The following is a 14,854-nucleotide window of genomic DNA, read 5'->3' on the forward strand; positions in this document are numbered from 1 at the left end:
ACACCCTCAAGCTGCAGGGCGAATTTAGGATGGAGATTAGAAGGAATGTCCTGACTATGAGAGCGATGGAGCATTGAAACAGGCTACCTAGAGAAATTGTGGAATCACCATCCTTGGAAGTTGTTAAGAGCAGGCTGGACAGACACTTGGCTGAGATGGGTTAGTCAGGAAAGATCCTGCCTTGAGCAGGGGGCTGGACTAGATGACTCCGTGAGATCCCTTCCAGCCCTATTTTCCTGTGTCCCATCTACATTATCAGTCAAGGTTATTTACAGGAGTGGTTGCTAGGAAATCTATTGGTGATGAATATTATCAGTGGAGGGTCATTTTCTTAGTATAAAGGAAGCTTTAAAATTCTAAAATAAATTTCTGACACATATCTAATGCTTGATGAAAAGGTAAGACGGCTATTAAATGTACACAAATTGAGAATCAGTTCCTGAAAACCTTATTCAAGCAAATAATCTTTAGCAGGGGTGGATTCGGGGGGGCGGGGAGGGGGCAGTAGTGAGGTACCCTAGAGCAGCAGCAGGGAACTCTTTATATGTCCCCAAAGCAGGTAAGAATCCCCTCCCTTACCTTGCATGCTCAGCAGCATCTCCCTTTCTCTCCCATTTCTCCCTCTTGCTCACTGCTGTTGCTTTCCCCAGCTGACCCTGGGTGAAGTAAAATCCAGAGCCACTCCTGACCAGCTCCAGTTGGGCTCAGCCAATGACAGTGGTAGCAGATGGGGTCCCTCTCCCTGCCCAGTTCCCTTGGGTGTTCTCCACCAGCCCAGGAGCAGGCTCAGGGAAGGGAAACCTGCCCACCACCACTGCTGTCTCTGACTGAGCCTGGCTTTCTGCACAGCCAGTGTTTGCATCCCTGGCTGGAGTGGGGCAGGAGTGGCTAGGACACTGGTGGTGGTGGTAGGTGGGCTTCTCCAGCCTGTGCCCAGAACTGTAAGTAGAGAGGGCAATGGGGGGAATGCCGGGGGGAATGCCGGAGGGGGCAAAATGCTGCTGAGGATATAGAGAAGGGGAAGGCTAAATGGGGTGGGGGTGGTTCACACATGATTCAGGGACTTAAAATGTACCTGGCTGCTGTTCCTGTGACAAGATCTGTGTGCCGGGGGGGTGGGACACAGGGTACAGCCACCCCCACAGCAGCAGTCTCTGATCCAACACTCCCCTTTTCAAAATCCTGGATCTACCTATGGTTTTTACTCATGTGAGCAGTGCCTGCCTCCCCATTTTATTGTCTAATTTTATATTTTCTCCCCTAAAAAAGAAAGGCAAGTTTAAACTAGGAGACAGAATAGCGGTTTAATGTTTTTAGAATGCATAGAAAAGTAACAGAAGCTCACTTTCCCACATTGTGTTAGAAGATGCCACAATATGGTGGACAGACAACCATGGGGGAGCGTAACATTCAAACATGGTTAAAAATGTCTTGAAAAGGAAGACACATACCTGCTGAGTGTTTCTAAGTGTTAGCAACAACATTTTTTGGTAGCTCTCAAAATCAAAAAACAAGTTGTTGATATACAGCTTGGGACATCTCTCCTAAGCTCCAGAGTTTCTGAAAATTTCACAACCCATTTATAAATTCCCATTAGCAAGTTCCTTATTTTTAATAAATAAAATCCCATTGAAACAAAATGTATTTACAATTAGACCAAAATTGTTCATGTAATTCACATGAGAAAAATGCTATTTTTGAGAAAATGCTTTTCTATCTTCACTACAGTCATTTATTCTAAATTAGTACATACCAATTGTCCATTAAATGAACATTTTTCCCTTAAGACCTATACTTGTAGAAAAAAATATTTTAGGAGGGACTTCCTAACCATTATGTAACTGTTTAGAATCATAACTTTTTTGTTATGAACCCTGCAGATAACTATAACAATCTAGATACTGTTGGCTGTATTGCACTGATTTATTTGAAATGTGCCACAGCTTAATTTTACTTGGTTACAGATGTGCATGTTTAAGAAAAGTAGCAGTTTAGCAATTTGAGTAAATGTGTTTTTTGGTTACACATGTTTTCCTGTCATGAAGCCATGACTTTAATTTAATTTTCTTTGACTTTCATCCACTGTCTTTTTCAGAAAGCACTTTAGTTTTACATCTAAAAGAACTTGCCCTGCAGTTATTCTTTTCACAGGAACTAATTCTGTGCTACTCACCCAACTACTAATGAAGCCACTGTTGGGTAGATTGTGCAAAATATGCAGTTTCAGATTTATAATTTGTGCTATGTATCATTACTGTGGGAAATATATAGCAGGGAACCATTTAAACTAGATTTGATACAACATCTTTTAGGAGAGGATGAACTCCTTGATTATACAGGGGTTTCCCCACTCTGTTGATAGGCAGCAAACTTCAAATAGCAAATATCCTATGGAAAACTACTAAAAAAATAGAACACTCCTTTTTGAATCTTAACAACCACAAATTGGCCAATGTATAATCTCCATCACAACTTGATACCCTGCAAGCAACCATCTGCCTTGTTTGAACTGTGCACGATTCTGTGCATGAACTGTGCAAGTTCTATCACAGCAAAACCCGCTGCCATCTTGCAGTATTCCATCTGCAGGAGGGCAGTCACATCACAAGTGTCTGGGGTGATCTCCTTGCTAGATGAGCAGACATCAAAGCTGTGCCCACACTGATTTTGGAACTCTATTTGTAGGTTTTAAACCTTAAAGCCCAATTCAGAAGTCTAAACTGGCAAACAATTCCTAGTGGGCATAATGCTTACATAAGTCAGAGACCCAGTAGCTTTAGAAATGTTTTTAGGATTGGGCTGTGTATTCCAGGAATTTGGAACTGCTCTGATGCCTTCTTCTAGGCCATTCATTGTGTAAATTACATCAGCTTAGACTTTTTAAGGCCAGATCTGGAGCAGAGCAGATTCACACTGACTGAAGATCCAACCTGGATTTTTAATTCATAGGCAAATAACACCCCCTAGTCCACTTAGTCATCTCTGAACTCTATTCATTAGGTGTAATTACCCTTGTCACTTATAAAAAACAAAACAATACAATAAGGAATTCTCAGGGGAGTCAACTCCCTACTTTACATCTTTCCATCAGTTGCTTTTTGGTTCCTTGCTTTCTTCTGGCCTTCAGTCTTAGGGCACAGACAGAAGTTACATTTTTCATGTGACTGGCCCCCTGAAAGGGCTCTACAGACATGCCATGACACATGCGCATGGCTGCAGAGTGCTTTAAAAGTGGCCAATCATGCAACAAATTAACCTTCAAGTGAAGGACCAGATGAAGGCACTCCACTTGGGAGCACCTTAGGTAACTTGTGTTCCATAGGATTAATTTTTGTTGGGATCGGGGCTGGGCTGATGAAGCCCACACCTGACCCTGGGGTTGTCTGCAGGAAGGGAGAAGAGGGGTGGAGCAAGCTGCAAGCTGGGCAGGTGCAGGTGGATTAGAGCCTCCCTGCTTCATGACCCCCACCTCCTCTCTCCAGCTCAGGCCAGACAAACCACAGCCTGCAGCTTGCTCCCCCTCCTGTCTTCCCCCTCCATTCCTGCCGACAGCACCAGAGCTGGGAGGGAGAGGGGGCAGGGCTGGGGGACAGGGGCAATCCCTCCACTGCCGCAAGGCTCCATGGGCTTCTGCAGCCAAGCTCAATTCCCCCCACTCCCTCCCCCCAGACTCCACAGGTCTGTTGGGTTGGGGCGGGGGGGGCACTCTAACTCATAGCTCTTTATGTAAGGCACCATGAGATAGAGCAAGGGCTGCACATCTGTCAGTGCCTTTAATTACACCAATACACCTCTCTTCTTGAGCCAAACTGTTAGGCTAGGGACAGACATTCAAAAAGCCTGAGCCTGTATTGATTCACTCTTTGCGGGTTAGTCTAAGCTGCGCAGCTTAAACTGATTAATAACTGAACAGACATTCTCTGTTAAACCAGGAAATGCAGCCACATGCCTGCAGTGACTCAAACTAGAAGCTAGTGGATGCTAGAGCATGCCTACCAGCCGCTGCCAAAAGGGAGGGAAGAGAGATGCCCTCCAAGGCTCTCATGCCTCTCTGCTTGAATGGAAGGGGCGTGGCCAGGCACCAGCCGGAGCTAGCAGATGCACAGGATGCTAATCACCAGCCTGGGGTGGGGAGGCTGACAGACTGAGGAGTGGGGTTGGGGAAAAAGTCCTTTCTCTGAAGCAATCATGTATTGAACATAGCAATTTGCAAAGCATATAACAGGGAACTACCAAAAATCTTTGCCTAAGCTAAGATTCAGCCCAATAAACACAGCATACACAACTTAGTTTAATTTAAAATGTAAACCAGGAAGACAAGAATTAGTTTTACTAATCCTGAGGGCAGAGTTACAGACAGGCATTCAGAAAGGCTCTGTTTAGGCATATAGCTCTCTGCATTCTTTGGTGAAGCTGTCTGCAATTTCCCTTAATTACATCTCCAGCACGGGTGATGATTGTCAGGTCTTTGCCAATGCTTTCTATCTCTCAGTCTGGTCCTGCAGGTCTAAACCCTGGGCTCACAAGTGCAGGGCTTGGATCTGCACACAGGATTCTAGCTTGCCTCTCTTCCCCATCCCCCTAGGATATGCTGTGAAATCAATCCCCCCCCCTGCAAGCTGCAGAGACTGCAGCCAAATCCCTGGGGGGTCTGAGGGAAAGAGGGGACAGAGGGAGAGTGTCCTTGCTTGGCTGCAGGCAAGCCATGGAAGTGTGGCTGGGGCTGGCAAAATGGAGCTGCAGTCCTCAGGGTTTGCCAGTGGGGGGTGGGAGGGGGTGCGGAGAGGAGACAGAGGGAGAAATTTGCCTCAGGAACCATGGCACGCCAGCATCTGGGCACACCCTGCCCCTGCACGAGCTAGAGAGCAGAGGAAAGGGACAGAGAGCATGCTGGGATGCTGGGGCTCCTTACTGGTGGCAAGTGAAGAAGTTGGAAGTGACTTCTGCTTCCCTTAGATTCATTCAGGATCACCTCCAAATATAGTCCTTCTGGTATTCTTACATGAGATGATGGGGGCAAGACATGTAACACCACGACTAATCATATGAGCAGCGAACATTTCTAAGTTTCTTTCCTCCCAATGCTAAATGCTGGCATCTGAATGCAAAATAATGCAGCAGGAGATTACATTGCAGGTTTATGATTGTACAAGCAAATCTAAGTCCTGCTTTTGTTTTATGGAATTCACCTTGTTTCTATTTTAGATGGCATTTTGGGATGAATATGTTGTTCAATGATGATGTATCTCATATACTGTGGAAAGGTCTTGGCATGAGTTAATTGCAAAGGCTCCCTTTTCCTAAGTGTGATAAACAGTACATCATTTCCTGACTTCACTTTGTCCCTTTTGGTTTTACCTATGAAGGCTGAGCCAGATTCACATTCATACTAACCCTCTTTGCTCAACTCTGGCAGTATAAAGGGGTTTTAAAACGGGCACAAATGTAATCAGAACCAACAAGCCTAACTTAAGTTTGAAGTAAAAAAAACTGCAGTAACCTACAATTCAATCACTGCTGTTGTTGCTGACTTTAGATTTCAATCATACAGAACCAGATATCTTAAATGTTCCCTTAAGAAATGTTTGTGGAAAAAGACTTTTATTTTGAGTTGAAAACTTAACTGCATGTTTAACCAGCTTCACTGATGTTTTAATCATATTGGACAAGCAATTTTCTTGTAGAAATAAGATAGTTAAAAATTAAGTCTGAAAATACTGTCAACAATTTCATGATATAGACATTTTAATATTAAAAGTATATTGTAAATGTGTCTTTATAAACAATATGCATAAAATAGATCTACTATGCTAAAGCTCTCTTTTTAAAATGCTGTTTCACAGTAATTTCTTAGATATGTATTGGTCTCTCAAAGAAATAGTGCAATTTGAAGAACGTACATTATGTCAGTGGATTAGAATGATTGGGGTCACTAATACAAGTCTTTGTAGATTTCTTGTAGGAGTGGGTGAAGACTCATATCTGTCTCCGTTTTCTTTATTATTTGCAATAACTGCACATGTTCTGTTACAATCTGTCTGAGGTCCGTCATTTTCTGAAGCAACTTTGCAAACAGCTGTGATGACTCTGGGTGATTCAGTTTTAACTGGAGCTCCAAAGCTTGCAACAAATTATCTTGTATATCTTCAATGGGTTTCACATTCAACAAACCAGGACGATCTAGAAAAAATAAGTTAGGATGGGGAGTTACTGACTGTATTAGAAATTTTAATCTAATTTGTTTATTAAAGGTTTCTCCAGCATGCTGGCCTTCTAAAAGTAGCAGCTGACAACCATACAGAATTTTTTTTTTTCTCAACAAGACCTTTTTTAGAGCACTCACAAGGAAAAAGTAGTCTTAGAAACAGCACATCAAAGTTGCTTATGTAGAGGTATACATGCAGCCTATGGCAATGTATAGTCCATCCTGGATTTCAAGTGTCTCCATGATGGGAGAGTAAGAAAGAAAGATGCTTTGAAGGATAACAGTCTTAATTGGTCATCCAACAATGAATCATTAAAATACAGGTACATGAATCTGTTTGTTACCTTTTAAAAAATTGCAAATGGGTTTGACTACAGCAGTTTAAAAATTGCATGGGCTCTGGAAAGCAAGCTGCCAAGTTAGAAATAGCTTCAATGGAAGACACACAACCTAACAGAAGGCAAAATTTGGATCAGAGGATCTCTATTCCTCTACCTTGCTAGTCTTAAAGTTTTTAGCATTAATTGTGCTATGCTCATACTGTATTTGTTTATAATCCCAATTCTTTGCTGCACTACCTCAAGCACCAGAGGAATCTTATGGATATTATGGCAGTGCAGGAAGGATGCTTCAGTGACATCTTCTCCTCAGGATGCTTGTACAACTGGTGCAGGGGCTGTCTCTCTTAGGTTCATGGTAGCAAATACAGCACAACCTCAAGGTAATGTACAGTTTACAACAACCCCTATTTTAATGATCCCAAATGCAGGAACTGATTTTTCCACTATCATGATGCAGCAAACTGACTAACCCTTTAAAGTGAACAATTCCCAGGCCATACATTACACTGAGGTTGGACTGTAGGGGCATTGACAGACATGCAACTCCTTGGTCTAACTCATGGAGCTTCATAGAAAGCACCATGAATTAGACAGACCCCCTGACCCAACAGACATTCCCTGTTGGATTGGGGGGGGGCGGGGGGAGTGGCGGGGAGAAGGGAAAAGTGCAGGACTGAGCTCCAATCCAGCCAAGGAGCTGCCTGCCTGCAATCTGTCTCCCCTAGCCCCGCTGAAGGCTCTAATACACCTGCCCCCACTTCAGCTCAGGCTGGGCAAAACCCAGCCTGCAGCTCCCTCCCCCTCCTTTCTCCCTCTTCCATCCTGCAGACAGCAAAGGGGGCAGGCCTGAGTTGCATCAGTCCAGCCCTGCTTGTGTGTAGGGACTGACGGAAGTTAATAAAGGTGCTCCGCTTTGAGGTACCTTCATCTGATCCCTCATTTGATGAGGGTTAATTTGTTGCATGACTGGGCACTTTTAAAGCACTTTGCAGCCATGTACTTCTGTCACGGCATGGCTGTAGAGCACTTTCAAGAGGCTGATTGAATGACAAATGCCACTTCTGTCAGCGCCTTAGATTTTCTCCATGACAGGAATCCTGTGCCGGATATTTACAACCCTTTGAAGTGCTAAATTTGTGTGAAGAGTCAGATTGAAGAGGGCACTTAGGCACTTTATTTGTTTCAGGTCTACAAAGAACAAACTCTGTGCTACATCTTAGTACTGATACTGGTGTACCTCTCCCTATCTTTATGCGTATGGGAATACATTTTCTTTTACTTAGTAATGGCATTCTACTGCTAGGGAATACCAGTTTATTGCTGCTTTCAGGCATACAGGTATCTTGATATATCTTAAAAAGAGTCTTGGGTTGTTTGCTTCATGTGAAACCATTTGACAGACTCTATAATAGGACCATTTGCTCTCTTAATTTCCCACTCTGTGGTTCTTTTTAGGCAGTGGCCATTGCCATCTAACATGATTCCTGGTTATTTTTCTAATTTCAAGTTATATATGACTTGATTCTACAGAAACTGAAACATAAGGACAGTGTCTTCAAGTGTCTTCGCGCTTGACAATGAGAGCTAGTGGTTTGCTAATGCTTTGGTTGCTAATGAATAACACGATAAACCCACTTTACAATGGTTATGGCATCTTGACAATCAGAATCCAGGATATGGATAGGATACAGCACAAGTTAGTAATGTAAGCAAAATTGTCTGGTTAGCAACCAGATTAATCACATGCATTAGCCAATAAAAAACAACACATACAACCAGTCTCAATGACTTCTGTATGGAGATCTCTCCAGTTTGGAGAGGAGAAGTGGCTGATTGGTACCCAGTATTCATTGCTGGTTAATTACTCTGCAAGATACGTGTCACAAGAAGCTTAGCCAATATTGGCAGTGGTTGATGAGGTATGTTATCCTGAGTAAACATTAGCTCAGCACTAGATTTGCAGGAAAAAGGGTGCTCTCTCTCACACTTCAGCTTTATTTATCAAGCACCACTTCCACGGGTGTAATCTGAAACCAAGATAAGTAGCACTGTGAAAAGTATGTTTGTACAGTAAGTCTGCAGGGTAGCTACAGCTGTGGCACCTGAGACATGGCCTTAGTCTACAGCTGTGGCACCTGAGACATGGCCTTAGCAGGGAGAATGATCGGGCTTTACTGTAGACACTTTACCCCAGACTTTAATTTATTCAATCCCTGTGTGTGAGGTAAGAATGGAGGATTGGGCCCAGGCTACTCCAAATCACCATTATAATCTCCATGTGCTGGGACGTGTTAGCTTGCTATCACTGTCAGTAGTAGCCAGGCTAATCTAATATCTGACAGGGCTGATCGCAGTCCCCAGAGAAGCGGAAACCAGCTCTTGTGCAGCATGCTGTGGCTAAGCGCCCTCTTTGCTTCTTATGCTGAGGATATGGAGAACAGTTAGTATTGTGTCCTGGAACCAGCTCTGTACTAGATGGGAAGAATCCCTTTGTATTGTCAAGAGTTATATACATAAAGGAGAGTTAGTCTACTGAAGAATCAGGCCTGGCCACAGTCAAAGGCTAGATCAGCAGTTCTGCAGGTACTGCTCTTAAGAAATGGTGTTCAACTATGGTCTGTGGACCAGATCCAGCCCCCAGAGTGATAGGATCCAACCAGCAGCATAGGGGATCAGCGGTGTACAGCTCGATCTGGCATGTCCCTTTACCTTCCCTGAACCCATGCCACTGATCCCCCTCCACAACCAGAGGTAAACTCTTCCTCTCTCTCCCCACTTCCCTCTGTCCCCTTCCTCTAGCATAGACAGATACTTCTCTTCCTCCTCACCTCCCCTATCAGGCTATGTGTATGGAGGGAGAGTGGTAGCCCACAGTGCAACTGAATCACAAGCACCTGGCCCACCACTCTTAAAAGACAGGGCTCCACTATTCTGAGATCAAATCATTGGGATTCAATTACTTAAAATAGTTGCTTTATTTCTGGGTGGTTGTGGAGATAAAGTTTTCTTACAATGATCTCTCCTAAATAAGAGCAGTGTTTGTGTTATTCCCAGCTCTTCTCAGACAGATAGTTAATATGATGCAGCCAACACACGTGGAGCAAAATCTGAGTTTCAAAGTTCAGGAGCATTTTGATTTGAGGTTTTGGCTCAAGCTCATTTCTAGCTTTCACATCTCTATACTGGATAGCAGAATTACAATCCCAAAATCATAATGCAAAGGAAACTGGGACTCCAACTTAATCCATAAATATTCTTTATATATAAATGTCTGGATTTATTTAAATAAGCAAATGAAATTTGCCAACACTACACATTTGGGAGGTATTTTCAATACAAAGGTAGATGGAAATAGCATAAAAGAGGAACTGGACAACCTTGAGTCCTGGAATCACTGGGATAGAATGACATTTTATACTACTAGAAGGTCATACACTCAATTCAGTGACTAATACCAAGAATTCTTGATATAACCTGTGACTCCTCAGAAATTTCAGAGAAGGAGTCCAAGGTGTATTAATCCATCACAGGATGGTTATGAACCACCAGTGTCATGAAGAGGCAAATTCAATCCTAACACACTAAAAGACAATATTTTGAGAAGGCACAGAAACAAATGCAGTGGCACTCTGTCAGAGGAGTGAGGTTTGGGAACAGCCTTCCAATAAGATGTAGGGCACACAACCCAACTGCTTTTAAGATGAACTTCAAAACTTTATGACTGCATTTATATAACCTACTTGCCTGACACAGTGTGGGACCCCATAGTCTTAGAGGTCCCTTGCAGCTCTCTATTGCTAGTTATTAACCCGCACAAAGTTGCCAGAGGTCACTAATGCATGCAAGTCTACTTGTAATACTATACTTTTATGGCCCCAAAATCTGGCAGTGTGAGAAAACTGCAATCAGAAAAACAATATGTAAGCAAACAATTCCTTCTTACTGGTTTTCCAGAGGGCTTTGACAATAATTTCAAACTATTTTTTTAAACTATCTAGAGGAATGGGACAACTTATGGAGACTGGTTTTTAGACTATCTGGGCCTGTTAAAGGTGATGTAATATCCATTTGATCTCCAAACTATCCTCCAGAAAACTCCCAACTCTTAATATTTCAAGGCTTTTGGAATGCAGTAGCTTTAAACATCGCTGTGGGCTGAAGATGAACTCTGAACTAACAGAGTATGACTCAGTGTACAATAATATAAGAACAAAGACTTCACCCTTTATTTCCTTTGAGATTATCCTCCATTTCCCCTGTTTCTCTTAATGGTGGGAATTTTTAGGGTGAGTTTTTCAGACCAAAATCCACATCAAGACAAGCAAATATAATTCTTAAATCTGACTTTCAGGGTCCCTGAAACAAACTCAGAATGTCTGCATTTAGGCTAGCATTTTCCAAAGAGCGTAAAGGAATGAAGACCCCCAAATTCAACTGATATTCAGTCAGAATTCAGGTCCTGACTTTGACAGGCTCATCACAGGGTATTTGGTAGGAAGGAGGACACCAATACAAGATGCTCCAGGCAGAGGAGGCCCTGTGGAAGAAGACACAAAAGTGGGAGGGCAATATGAAGGTGAAGATTACCTGGGAGACTTCAGATGAGCAGAAAACGAGAGTGGGATTAGAGATAAATGAAAAGCAAATTATGGATAGGAGCTTTGAAATTGAAAAAAAAAGAACAGAGTGAGAGGAAGCCAGCAAAGGGAACCAATAATAAGAGTGACAGGACAGAAGACTTTTGGAAGTGGCATTTTTAAAGACTTCACTGAGGAGATATTTGGTGATAGGAGGCCAAGGAGGAATAGGTGGCAACTGCTGAAGTGGGAAATGACCAACATGAGAAAGGAGTGAAGTAGAATGATGTTTTAAAACTTATATGACAATTACACAGTTTTAATCAAGAGCAGACAGAAACAAGTCCATTCCCTGTAAATTCAGGATGCAGTCCCATGACAGAGCCATCATGGTAACCAGCATATTTTTGAGGCTATATTTTTATCTGTTTTTCATAATCTCAGATTATTAAAATTGAGTGCAACAGTTTGCTAATAAAGTACCTTTTATCCAGCTCAGAAAATCTTAGCAAAATGGCCTGGTTTCACTTTTTGATTATTATAGAAGTCTTTAAACAATCTTATTCCTGTTTCTCACTCATTAACACAAGTATTTGGTTGGAACTCATTAACACTGTATTTGGTTTGGAAGTACTGCAGGAAAATTTTAAAATTAAGATAAAAACCAATTTCAGTGACTGGAAAAGTTACTTAAATTTTTATGAACTTTGTAAAACTTTTTTTAAAGGTCCCCTAGATTTGGGATCTAAACTGTGTTTGTTTAAATTAATAACATATTGTCTTAAGCAAAAAAAAAAAAAGGGTTTACAAATCTGAAAGCCTCTTTTGGATGCTAATGCCTTTAATATTACGGACATTTGTTTTTTGTTATTTGTTGCTTATGAAATGGCCATCTGCCTGACTCGATGTTTTAGGCTAGCATGGGGAACTGCATCATGTGTTACATCTCTCACAGCCATCACTGTTCAAGGTCACCTAGCTTGAATACACATTCTGAAATCAAAATGTGATAAAATACACAAAGCAACTTACTGGCTGATTGAATTTTTATAAGTGCTGCTTCCATTACTGAGGCAGTTATGACTCAACAGTTTTAGTTTTACTTACCAGTCTGTCACATGCATTCTCTCATCAGGATTTTGGTTCAAAGCCCATACTGATTATCTTCAGTCACTAGTCTGACAGAAAACACTTCCCTATTCTAACAGGGTTACAAGAAGTGGAATCTCTATAACAGTCAAAACAAAATGATTTCTTGATAATATTCAGTGATAAAACCTCAAGTTTTTCAGACTGTAAGCAATGGTTTAATATAATAGGTAACAAATGGTTGCTAGTCAGTGCTCTAGATTTGTTATAAAACACACATAGTAAAAGACAGACAAATCAGTGGTGCACACAGACTTGACCTGAAATCCTGGGTCTGAATGCACTCTGACTGTTAGATCAGAGCATGGATCCAATTGCACAGCTAGACCCTTTCACAGTTAGACTGAATTCTAGATTCAAATGCTCCCTAAACTTTGCAGGGTATTAAATGCAAAAGCTAGGGTTTGGAACCAGACATTCCTATGTGGCTCCATCTATGCCAGAGGAATAACTCCACAGAAGTGGCCCTGTAAATTTGGATTCGATTTGTTTATTAGATGGTTTAATGAGGCACTGAGTAATAATGAGAACTGAGCTTAATCTGAAATTCAGTATTCCGTGTCTCAGAATGAAGAGGTCATTTGGGCCCTGTTTTAGCAAAGCATGTTTTCATTTGCAAAGCATGTTTTCATAAGTTATGTGCTTAATTAATTTGCTGAGTCAAAGCCTTGGTATAGAAATATTTTAATTCACCTCTTTTATTTTTATGGTTGGGTCATACATTTAGCTGGATCTGGCCTTTCATAGGTATTTCTAGCTATGGGGTTATATCTAGTACATAAACACACACACACAAAATAAAAATGACAGCTCTTCAGTTTTTCCTAGACATGTATTCTATAATGCAAACACCCTAAAACAAAAAAAGAAAAAGGGACAGGATGGGAAAAGCAGCCAATCATACACACCTTCTTTTTATTTACATGCAACCAGTAAGAAATCATGTGCACTGAAACAAAAGTGCACAGAAATGTCTCATAAGAGCCATGCTCAGATTTATAAATGTATAAACTAGACTCTTGGTATCCTTCCATCCAAATTAACATGGCAAAATGTAAATGTATACACCTTTACAAAAGGATAACACAACAGAAAAAAGCCCTTCACTTTTTAACCCTTTGGCCATCCTCTGTCAGAATTTATACCTCAGTTTCTGTGAAGAAACACCTCTCTTTTCCAGTAATCTGGTCAGTTATGAACTTTACAGGAATGCTAATGAATTAGTTCAGTGAGACTGTGTACATTTAAATGCATTTAGACAATGGGGGAAAGGCACTTTTGACATCTAAAATTTCATTTTTAGTTCTGCTTGCATTACTCAGATGACATTCATTAAACAATCAAGGTTCTTTCCATTCTGATGTAATAGTAAAAGTCTGCCAACCATTATTTTCCCTTCATCAGTTATTATATTCTGTGAGCTTTCCCCCTTTTGATATGAAACTAAGCTAGTGGCATGCTTTCTTCACCACTGCATGTGAAATAAGCCCATAGACATAATGAACTTCTCAGTGAAAAAGTGTCATTAAAGTGGCCTTTAGGATAGTCAGCATGCTAGGACCAAAATCTGAACTATCCTATTCCTCTAGATGGTCTTTTCTATCACAACATTTGTACAGGGCTGTAGGGGGAGGCCTTCCTATCTGACCCTGCACTACAGCTGTTCTGCAACCTCCTGGGGTGATAATACAGCACTTTTCACAAGCTTATTCACAAGAGTATTTTTTAGAGAAAGAAAATGCTGCACGAAGAAGCAGTCACTTTCTCTATGGCCCTGCTGAATCTCTTATATTCTACATGTAGTTGAGGATGTATTGCTGAGGGGGACACTTGATGGAGGGTAATAATGACTGGGGCGAGGGAGAGACATTCAAAAAGCCTGAGCCTGAATTGATTTAACCTTTGCAGGTTAGTTTAACCTGCCTAGGCTGAATCAGTTTGTAACTGTAGAGACATTCCCTCTGGACTGAAAAAATGCAGGCACATGTCTGCAGTGGCTCAGGATAGAAGCTGGGGGGGGGGGGGGTAGAGCAGTCCTCTCTTCCCATCTACAATGCTGAGCTGGGGGGGGGGGGGGGGGCTCTGATTAGGGAGGGTTCCCTCCCCTCCTGACCAGCCCAGCAGGGAATTGATAACACAGTGTTTATCACCCCTAAATGAGTGTTTATCAGCCAATGGGATGTTACAAACTACCTACTGATTATGACTTCGTCCTGTCTGCCACAGCATGGACCATAGCCAGCATGTGGTCTGCTAGTTAATGCTGAGAGGTGTCTGTGTAAGGCAGAGGAGACAGGAATCTCTGCTTCAGCAAGGAGTGGAGAGGGGAAGGGGGGAGCAGGAGGAAGCCAGGCAGATGCTTGCAGTCTCTGTGGGAGCTGTAGCCAGGGAGCAGAGGGGAGGGGCCAGCCCTGCTGTGGAGGAGAGGGGCCCATCCAGCCCACAAAGCATGCCGGGATGCTGGGGATGTCTGCTTTATCTTAAACTAGCAAGTGGTCTGGGACAGACATTGCATAAAGTGGCTTGAACCAAATCAGTTAAGTCTGATACTACATTCAACCAGGTTTATCTCAAACCGGTTT

The 14,854-nt window shown here is 42.1% G+C and overlaps 1 protein-coding gene across 6 annotated transcripts in view; it reads right to left on the reverse strand.

Annotated features, from left to right (window-relative positions):
* Positions 1-1,285: 1,285 nt before the first annotated feature.
* The window catches only part of PPARG (peroxisome proliferator activated receptor gamma), a 119,133-nt gene continuing 105,564 nt past the window's right edge, over positions 1,286-14,854 (reverse strand). For 5 of the 6 annotated variants that reach the window (XM_019494843.2, XM_019494928.2, XM_019495022.2 and 2 more), the window contains one exon: positions 1,286-6,180. In XM_019494843.2, the coding sequence (XP_019350388.1) occupies positions 5,933-6,180 (248 nt within the window). In that variant the 3' untranslated portion in view covers positions 1,286-5,932. 6 annotated transcript variants of the gene reach the window in all.

The sequence above is a fragment of the Alligator mississippiensis genome, chromosome 12 (genome assembly GCF_030867095.1).
Source record: "Alligator mississippiensis isolate rAllMis1 chromosome 12, rAllMis1, whole genome shotgun sequence".
NCBI classification, from domain to species: domain Eukaryota; kingdom Metazoa; phylum Chordata; order Crocodylia; family Alligatoridae; genus Alligator; species Alligator mississippiensis.